The following is a 10333-nucleotide window of genomic DNA, read 5'->3' on the forward strand; positions in this document are numbered from 1 at the left end:
CGACATTTCACATGATGTTGGTATGACTTCAGTGAAAAAACTTCTTTTCAGGGCCCAGGTCATCATCACTGCAGCTGTAGAGCTACTCGGAAATGTGAAATTTTTTTCAGCATACTGCTAATGGCTTAATATCTGCAAAGACGTAAGTGTAATGTTTCTGTAAACTGCTTACTTCTCAAAAAAACTAGGCCAACGATCATTTCTCCAAGCCCATTTTACTTGTAGCATATCCTTCTAGGGCCCCATAGTTATCTCGCAAAATGTAGTGTCAGTGGAATTATCAGTGATACTTGAGCATTAAAAAAAAAAGTGAATTTCTAACTGAGAGATAATGTACAGTGAGAACGTAGTTAAAATATAGTTGCTTTTACTCAACTATATACTGGTGAAAATAAAACCATTATTATTACTACTACTGCACATTAAGGTTTAATATAATGTTTCCACTGTTTCAGGGATGGTTCAGGCAGAGAACATAAAATTTACATAAACAGAAATTGAAGCACCCAGTTTTAAGCAGGTAGTTAGCGCTGCAAATTATACTGTGTGTGCTTAGGTGGTGCATTTGCATACTTAAACTAGCACGCACAGCTGTTTCTAAGCACTTGCGAGATGAAAGGCCATGCATGTTAGGCTTCCACACTATATAGCACCAAGTAGAAAACAGAAACAGGAACAATGCATAAAAAAACTGTATTGCTATCCTGAAATACTAATCATGCTGAAATACAATGAGTGAAATACTAATCATGCTGTCTTTTAATTCACACTTCTGTATTAAAGATCCTATTCAAAGCCATGAGCCACTAAATAACATCAGTAATTGTCGAGGGTGTTAGAGGTTTTCTGACATAAAAAATTAGTTTTCTGGAAGCCTACATAAATTTAAGATGGTTACTGAAAGGGGAGCTATAGAAGCAACTTTTCTTGATGTTTCCTGCATGGCTTCATGCCACATTGCACAAATAGAAATCCAAGCTTGTAGTATACAAGCAAACACACAGTTTCCCAATTGGCAAGCCAAGAAGTATACAAGAAGATAAGAGAGAAACAATGCAAACACTGCACAACCCACAGTGGCTCCCCCTGTACATGCCAGAAAGACTGCTTCATGCCTAAAGTAATCAGCAATGCAAGCATATTAATGTGGTAAATCCCAAGCATGCAGACAATCCAGTGCTGACAACATTGACCTTTCTGTCAGCGTACTTTCACTATGGATGAAAAAAATCCTCCCTTCATTTCCTTTAACCCATAGCACCTCATGCTTTCTACCAGTGACAATCTAACAGCACCAGCCTCATCCCCCCCACCCACACCGACCGTCGAGAAAGTTGAGCATCTTACGATTCGGTATCCCACATAAGCGACATTGAGCAAACGTGTCACCCTCCTAGATGATGCGAGCGTCTTTCTACGAAGGACCGCACGCTTTTCAATAGGTACTCTCCGTAATCTCCACCGCTGAAAACCAGTTTGACAAATTGCCCAGTCACATAAATGTTACACGGTCAAGACTACTATATTGAGCTACTTGTAACCAAAGAGTAACTACAGTCGAACCCCCATATAAGAGACATTGATATATGAGACAAATGGGTATAAGAGACAGAAGTATGCCTACAGTAAATATGGGGGATGGGAAAATGCATATACGGTCCCCTGCTTATGAGAAACATCTCATATGAAAGACGAGAATCGCTGGCCGGAGCAGGCCTCTTATAAAGGGGTTCAAAACTGTATTGCATTTCGACCAGATCGCATTACCAGCTTCAACAAAATACCTAAGTGATTAATACAAACTTGTTTAGATTCTTCTTTCTAGCCCTAGCATTGTTTTTCTTTCCCCACTAGAAATGCACAGGTTTTGGAAAACGAGCTGCTTTTCTGGCGAAACAATGCAAATGATGACCTGATACACAATAGAGATATGCAATGACCAGCTACTTATCATGTAGCTAAGTACATCTGATGTTTTTCCCCACTATCTTCTACAATGCTTTCAGGCAATAAAGGTATTAGAATATATATATATATATATATATATATATATATATATATATATATATATATATATATATATATATATATATATATATATATATACACACATACACACTTGTCCAAATAAATGAAATAAATAATTGCCTCATATTGAGGGGCTGTATGTACCTTTGCACACGCAATGTTTGTATGTACAACTACAGGTACAGCATTTCTACAGTTACATAATTAAGCAGGTCAATGACATTGTTGAACCTTAATACAAGAGACATAAATATATGAAATTTTGAAACATTGAGAAAAAGTTCTAAGTTCTTTCAATGCTGATGTAGAAATTTCACTGAATAGACACTCATCAGAATTATCAGTTGTTCAAATGAATATATTTTCCTGTGGGTTTAACTTCTTAAAAAATATTTCGCTTCATGTTATATGTTACAGCATTTCCATGCATACTTTCACCAACTTATCAAAAGAATGGCTTGCTATGCAATGCGATAAGTTTACCACCGTAAAACAAAAAACAAGATTGACATCATAAACTGGGTCTGAGTATGAACCTTGTGACATTAATAACAGCTGTAACACAAGTTAGTAACCAGGATTTTATTGCGCACGTATACATAACAAATAAAAGGTTTTTCCGGGGTGAAGGGTCAACCATCTGCTGCCTTGCAACGCTTATGTTCTAATATAGTTTCACAACTGCATACAACGCAAGCGAAAAAATGCTTAAGCAAATCTTTTCCAAAGAATTATATCAAAACGCTGAGTTACGAAATATAACAGCATGTTTGTGATGCAACATTGGACAGCAGCAACCAGAAATCAAATTAATCTCGACTGCCCCACTACCTGCATTAGCTGCCACGACATAATTTCCAACGTACAATTCAATATTCAGGTAAATTTCAGGTCATAATTTGATTAATCGATTTGTCCCTTTTTACCCACAGGACTAAAAAGAGTCTGTATAAAAGGAGCTTCAAATAACAATGTTACATACTGTAGACAGCCTACAGTTAATTATAGAGCAAGGTTAATAACTATACAACAATGAAACAAGCCTATAGAAAACATCCAAGATGAGAACACGCAGAAGTGAATATCAGTTGTAAGACTTCACACAGTTACACAAAAAATTAGAAGAAATAAATATTCATAAAAACAATACACTGATGTATATTCTATGAACAGCTTCTACCTTTAAAAAAATGTAGCATAAAAAAAACTGACTATTCAAATCACTTTGTTTTCAAGGTTTCGACGGTCCGCATAAAATGTTTGTACTCAAGTGTTCATACATTAAAACGAAATGTGACGACATTAGTTCTTGTATTTTTTTATGGGCCATGCTTCAAGCATGATGACCAAACATACGCTGAATGGTGCCAATTTACATCTATCCCTGAAAGCTTGCCAAGTACACAGATGAAGACAAAAGAAGGGGGGGATCACCTAGGTCCATGTATTAAAAGACAAACTTCGTGACTACTAACGGTGGCTTCTCAAATGCTACCATAACTTAATTCATGCAAACAATCTTTCGGTGGCCTACTAGACCTGGTACAACAGCATATTACGACAAAGTAGAAACGGCCGGGCAGAGCAACACACCGCTCTGTTTTCGTGTTTGTCGGTCTGCTGGCCATTTCTTTCCCATAATGCTCTATACAGTGGGGTACTAACTCTTTCGTGGGGGGGGGGGGGGGGGGGGGCAAACCTACCTCACTCGTCAGCTGATTATATATGTATGAAGGTATGAGATATGGCACAACAGGAGCGTTGTCAACAAGGAAAAATATATTTATTTCCCAACAGTTTTGGGAGGGGTCCTCCCTTCATCAGGGGATGAAAGGAGGACCCCTCCCAAAACTGTTGGGAAATAAATATATTTATCCTTGTTGACAACGCTCCCGTTGTGCCATATCTCATACCTTCACGAAGACTAACTGGCCCATTGAATTATTACTCCCACTATATATATATATATATATATATATATATATATATATATATATATATATATATATATATATATATATATATATATATATATATATATATATATATATATATATATAAGATTGCCTACAAGAACTTACAAAAAATCATCACAGCAGCAGTGTTGGCAAAATTTCACTATGTTGTAACATGGCCCCATAACAATTTTAATCTCCCGTAAGAACATAATTCAGTGATTACAGTTGTGATGGACAACTACGCCTTACTTTTTGGTTTCCCCAGCGTGCAGCCAAAAGTGACCATTGTTGAAAGGGGTGAAGAGGCTCAGCCCCCAGCTCCTCTCAGTGGGAGGCTCATGCCCCCCTTGCCCCCCCCCCCCTCCCCCCGCGGCTGATACGGCTATGCTTCCCAGTGTACTCGAGTCCACTGCTTTATTCGTCGCCACTTTGCAAACTGCAGTCAATGCTCCTAGTTACCCTAAGCGAGGCTGATCAGGTTTATCAGAGTCTAGAGCGGAAACCGTTTTTTGGTGCTTCCAGTATGGCAAAACTAAAACAATTAAAAAGATTCATCACAATCATCGGCTCACAGCAGCTTCTACAGAGCAGTGATGATGCTATTCATTTTTTGATGAAAAAAAAAACACACTTTTTTTGAAGCAGTAAATGCTCTGACTGCTCCATAAAAAGATTTCTCGTTCACACTTAGAACAAAGCAGGCTACAGCACAAGATGCGAAAGCGTCGCATAGGTGGCCCGCACCGCAAAGAGCCTTCAAGAAAAATTGTCACAGCAGTAAAGTTGGATAAATTGCATTATATTAAAACATTTTATGGCAACATTTTCATTTACTCGTAACAATATGTTTGAGTGATTAGTGTGGTGAAAGAAAAGATCGCCTTACGCGTTGGTTTCCCCAGTGTGCAATTGGCAGCGAAGACCGTCGAAAGTAGGGGGGGGGGGGAGGGGGGCTGGGCCCTCCCAACTTTTCTCAGTGGGGGGGCTCGCGCCCCCCTTGCCCCCCGGCTGATACACCTAAGGCTCTATATAAGTTCAAATAGGTATGATGAACCAAACTCGCCTAATCTTCAACTATTGTGGCTTTTTATAGCGAAACTGTTCAACTTTCATGTCTTTGTATTGTCTTATATAATGATACGCCGTGTCACTACCAGTGAAAAGCAAGTGAAGCGCAAATAGAGAAGGCAGACGACGTTGTTTCTATGGCTATCGCGATCTCAGTGCCCATTAAAAGCCCCCTAAAACTACTTCATTGTAAGTAACAATATGTTACGTAATAAAAAAAGCTTTGAAATCAAGGCTTCGACGCATACTTGTATTGTTGAGAAGAGTAATTCAATAAAGTATGAGGGCATTGACCACAATAAAATAAAGATTTATTCATGTTTCAGAACCAGAACGTGCGGATTGTGCACATGGCTCCCTTTATGAGCATCGATGCACTGTGCATCCTTTTGTGGTCAGCGTCCTGGTCTTTATTCAATAAACAACCTTCTCACTACTTCAATGATTCCATGTTTCTAACTCACTAACTGTGCTAAGTTGGTTCAAAATTTAAATTTTCTATAGCCCGATGTTCAAGCAAATCATGGTAAAATGACATCATTCCCCATCATAAATCTATGAGGTAGTCTACCATATTTTGTCTCAATTCTCCATCACTGTGTTCACTCAAAATTTTGATAAAATATTGCTACCTGTACAACTAATTATATATGTGCAACTAATTATACGTAACTTGTTACATTTTGATGTGTATGTGTTCATTATCTGTACCCCATTTGTATTGAATTGTATTGAATTTTTGTTTTCTTGTCAGTCTTTTACTTTTAATGCAATTTTTAACTTTTCTAGCTGCTGTTACTAACTATGGGTCTCGTTAAGAACTTTGCAAAAACGCTAGTATTTGCATTCGTAGTAACTGACTGTTCGTCGAAACGATAACGAGTTGAAACAAAACCCACAGGTCCACCAGGCGTGTCACTCAACGAACTGGTCGAGCACCTTGAACATGGTCGTAAACCATTCATCTAACTCGCTGCACAAGTCAACACTCGCGCGCAACTCTCTCCCACCGGAAAAGGCAAGGGAGGGAAAGAGTGTGAGAGAGAGGCGGAGGCAAACAAACTTTCTCGCGCCTTGCCCACACGGTTACACGATATAAAGAAGAAAATGGCGAGCACCGCTCGCCGTAATCCGAGACGCGCCATTCTAATATTAGCGCGCCCAGCACGGCGGAAAAACCGTGACCCAGCTTAGCAGATGGCGCCACCAACGCTTTCTTCTTTTTCTTTTCCAAGATGGCGGCAAGTTCCGCTTCGTTTACTACGCAGGCGAGCGTCTGCTAGTGCCGCTCTTTTTTTATGGATGTTTTTTTTTTCGGATTTGCCGGCCGCACCTATTCGCTGGACGCTGTTACGCCTTCCGCCGCGAATGTCGGTGTCGATAAGCAAGGCCCAGACTGTCTTGCGTATCCTTTTTTTATGACATTACACAACACGAAGTGAGGTTAAACTCGAAACTTGCGCTCGCGGGAGCCGGTCTGTTATGTAATTCGACGCTACTTTATTTTTCTAGTTCCAGATTCTTTCTAGCTGAAGGCCAACGCTCTCTATGTGGCAACTATATATTGACGACCATTTGTTTACGCTACGTGACATATGCGCGCGATGCCCTTCACTGGGTTTCAGGCTGCTGGCGCTTTAAACAGCAACAACAAAAAAAGCTGCTTCAGTTTGCAGCTCAGAACACATAATTGTACCATTCATTCTACTAGGTACGGCAGTGTACGAATAAATTAAATCGATAAATTAAGCTACGGCTAGGCGCACAGGATGTTTGAAACAGCGCCGAAACTTCTTCCGTAAAAAAAAATCTGGAACTTATACAAAAGTCCAATCAGCTGCAGACACTCGCGCAGGCTTGGTTTTGTGTTGCATGCAAAACTATGCATCTAAGTACCTTATTAGCATGACGTTACACAAAATTACAAGCCAGGCGTAGTCCGTGTGTCACGGTTTTAACCACGAATAAACTAATTTGGGTATAAGAGAAACAACGCCGCTCCCTGTCACACATACCGAATTCGCCGTTACACGAATTTCGCTGGACCGCGAATACCTTAAAAAGAAGTTTGCTTCGAGCGCTTTCCCAATTGCGAACACCTACGGTCACCGCCGCGCCGACTGCATGTCGAGCGAATTATTTTGTGTTTTTTTTTATATGTTATCGACTGCTCGCATCTACATCGCCACGACGTTGAGTGGTTGTTGGCAACGTTTTTTCGCGACTCCAACGTGGGCGCAGAAGCTTGATGAAGCGGCGTATTCCGCCCGCGTAGTGCGGGCATCCTACGCGTACGCTAGTATAATATTCTCGACGTCGCTACCTGAACGAGCAATAAACGACTCTCCGCTACGTCGTAAAGAGAGCCGAACGCTTCGCGTTCCCAATCGGTCATTACCATCTAAACGCATGAGGCAACGCGGTTCTTTTCGTTGTGCGAAGCATTAATTGCGCGAAGTTGCACAAAACATGTCTAACCCACCGCAAATCTAGACGACCCGGCTTTTAAAGAACTTATAAACGACAACGTTGGAGGGGGGCGATGACTTAAATATAGCAACAAAAGGATGGAGAGAGGGCAAATTTTTTCTTTTTGTTCTTATTTTCGCCGCGCGGTGTCGTCACGAGCACACCTGTCACCGAAGCGTCACCCATGCGTGAAGGTAGGCCCCGTTAACCCAAAGGAGAGATGCATCAACACGGCTGCAGCTTGTTAGCTCGATTGCGCGAGCGATTTCGCGTGCTCTCCTTGTTTCGATACACGTACGGGTCAAAACGCACGCGGACCGCGCAAAGTGGGAAGACAAATGCGGTTTCTGACTTTCCCTCACGACAGCATGCAGACGACGCATCGATGATATCATCGAACGGAGTGAGTGAGGCATGCTCGCTCCTTTTATGATTCGACGACGGAGCGCTGTTATCGCTTTCGCGCAGCTGACTCAGCTTTGAACTTGAGCATTGTCGCGACCCGGCGACATTACTACAAATGACAGATTTCTTCTCCAAGTGGCCCTCAAACGACAAGCAGTTGATTCAACCGTTGACATCTGTCGCCAACCGTCGACGGCCGGGGATATCGGTGTAGCACTCTCGAAACGACAAATTTCGGTGACCCGATCTTTGAAAGCGGACAAGCTTTGGCAACGTACGGCTCCGAAACAATGAGTAAAAGAACGACGCCGACCTTGCACTGCGTGAGATATTCGACACCGCTCCACCCTTACGTAATAAATCCTCCTGACAGCCGCCTCGGCGAAGCACGTATTATACAACGCAGAGTCCGAAACGTCGTCGAAATAAACAGGGGCGTCTCCATCCGGACACGACGATACACACAAGCAAGAGCACAACTGTTTCGTGTCATCTTCAGAACAATGCTACACTTCTGTGCCCTCTGGGCGTGCCACCGCAGAGACGGGCCGCCTGCCTAATTCTCCAACAACCCCCCTCCCTCTCCGTCGTGGTATGCTGGGTCCGTACGCCGGTTTAGGAACCAGCACCGAACGTAACAAGCTACGTAAAGCTGGCCTCGACCTAAACCGACGGCAAGCTCTTCAACACGATCGCACACCTGAAGGGCGAGGCGTGGGTTGACAGCAGCAGCAACGCTTCGTGCAGTCGACACCGTTCGTCCCCCTCAGAGCCATTCGCGAACCGTCGTGCTTACCTGCTGCGCTACGGGCTCAAGGATGCTCTCGATGGTCTTGGTGTGAAACACCGGCATGTTCGGATGCGTTTACCGCTGCCGCGCTTCGGTCTTCAAAAGCTGCGTGCCGGACTTGTCTCTCTCAGCCGACGAAGTGCAAGCCGGACGACGAGCTGGAGAATAAACGGGCCCTTCCAAAAGCAATATTCCTCAGCTCGAAACACCGCCGCGCATAAACACACACATACACACACCCCAGCAGCCAGCCGCTCCCCGCAAAACAAGCAATCTCAGATAGCGCCTATTTCGGCAAGGCCGACCGAGGCGTCCCCTAGAGGCCGCCAGGCGCGAAGCCGCGCGCGCGTATTCCTCAAATATTGTGGAAATAACCCCCTTTAGATCACATCCAGAGATTCGTCTGAGTTGTTATTAAAAGTTGCTCATGAACCCATTCTTCGACATGATGTTGCGTTGCGGTTGTGAGCTGTATATGCTCATAAAATCAGATTTGAAACGCGGTGCGCGCAGGAGCGAAACTGAAACTGCTGAAACGTCCTCGACACGAGAAAGCGAAAGTGACCCACTTTTCCTTTCGCGGAAGACCGTGGGCGGCGCGCAGAATGGCAAAACGCGCTCCCGTGTGCGTTGCGTCGATGTCGTGAGTGCGGGTTTATTGCTGCAAGGAGCTCGACACCAAAACTGCTGTTCAATGAATTCACACAGTAGCGTCGGTGCGCGCGCCGAATCTTGACGCCATACTGTATAGGTGTTCTGTGGCCACACGTACTAGCGTTCACACAGTCGGCATAGCGTCGCTGCTGTCGCCTGCAGCGAGTGCGTGGTAAATGACATAGAGTTCCCTAGGTAAATGAAACGAAACCAACCATCCACGTGCCAAGAAAAGAACACGAAAACACCTGATTAGTCAAATTGGAACGACGTTATGTGTGTGCGCGCGCGTGCGTATATATATATATATATATATATATATATATATATATATATATATATATTTTGTGTGTGTTAGTGTGAAAAGCTTAAACTTATGCGGACCCCGATAGAATGAAGACTTTCATTGGTTTGGCACTGTATGTTTTCACTAGCTAGCGTTTTGGCTAGCCCACCAGATAAAAGTTGTTCCCAAGAGGTGCAAATCCAAAATAAGTCAATAACGCCCTTGTGCGCGTTGCGATATTTCGTGCAAGAAACAATTTATTTACTTTCATTGTCCACCCAATATACAAAACTTCGAGAACAAGAATTAACATAAGCTAGCCACACAAACAAAAATGACAAACTTAGATTCTGTGCAAGAGGCTAACAAACACTCTTCATCATTTTGTGTGCGCCCTATTTAAGAGACTTCATGATTTTTCTTGTACTAGTACCTGCTATTACATATTACACACACATTTTTAACATTGATGCCAATTGCAATATGTGTGTATGATATCATAAAACCTTCTGAATTTAGAGTTCTGACATGCTAATGAAACAGCAGTCTAGCTCTTCTAATTTCAATCATACTTTTCTTGAATTATCAGAAATTAATAGATATACAGGAGTGAACAATTTTTAGAACTGGTTCTATGACTATGAATCTCCAGCCTAGGTAAATTTCACTTTTGAA

The 10333-nt window shown here is 42.5% G+C and overlaps 1 protein-coding gene across 8 annotated transcripts in view; it reads right to left on the minus strand.

Moving 5' to 3' along the window:
• The window catches only part of Vinc (vinculin), a 65258-nt gene extending 56288 nt beyond the window's left edge, over positions 1–8970 (minus strand). For 7 of the 8 annotated variants that reach the window (XM_037431779.2, XM_037431778.2, XM_037431777.2 and 4 more), the window contains exon 1: positions 8725–8970. In XM_037431779.2, coding sequence (XP_037287676.1) covers positions 8725–8781 — 57 coding nt within the window. In that variant the 5' untranslated portion in view covers positions 8782–8970. Of the gene's footprint in view, positions 1–1347; positions 1440–8724 lie in introns of those variants that run through there. The other variant, XM_075875739.1, reaches the window with a different exon arrangement.
• Between the last annotated feature and the right edge of the window lie 1363 nt (positions 8971–10333).

The sequence above is a fragment of the Rhipicephalus microplus genome, chromosome 10, assembly GCF_043290135.1.
Source record: "Rhipicephalus microplus isolate Deutch F79 chromosome 10, USDA_Rmic, whole genome shotgun sequence".
Lineage (NCBI taxonomy): Eukaryota > Metazoa > Arthropoda > Arachnida > Ixodida > Ixodidae > Rhipicephalus > Rhipicephalus microplus.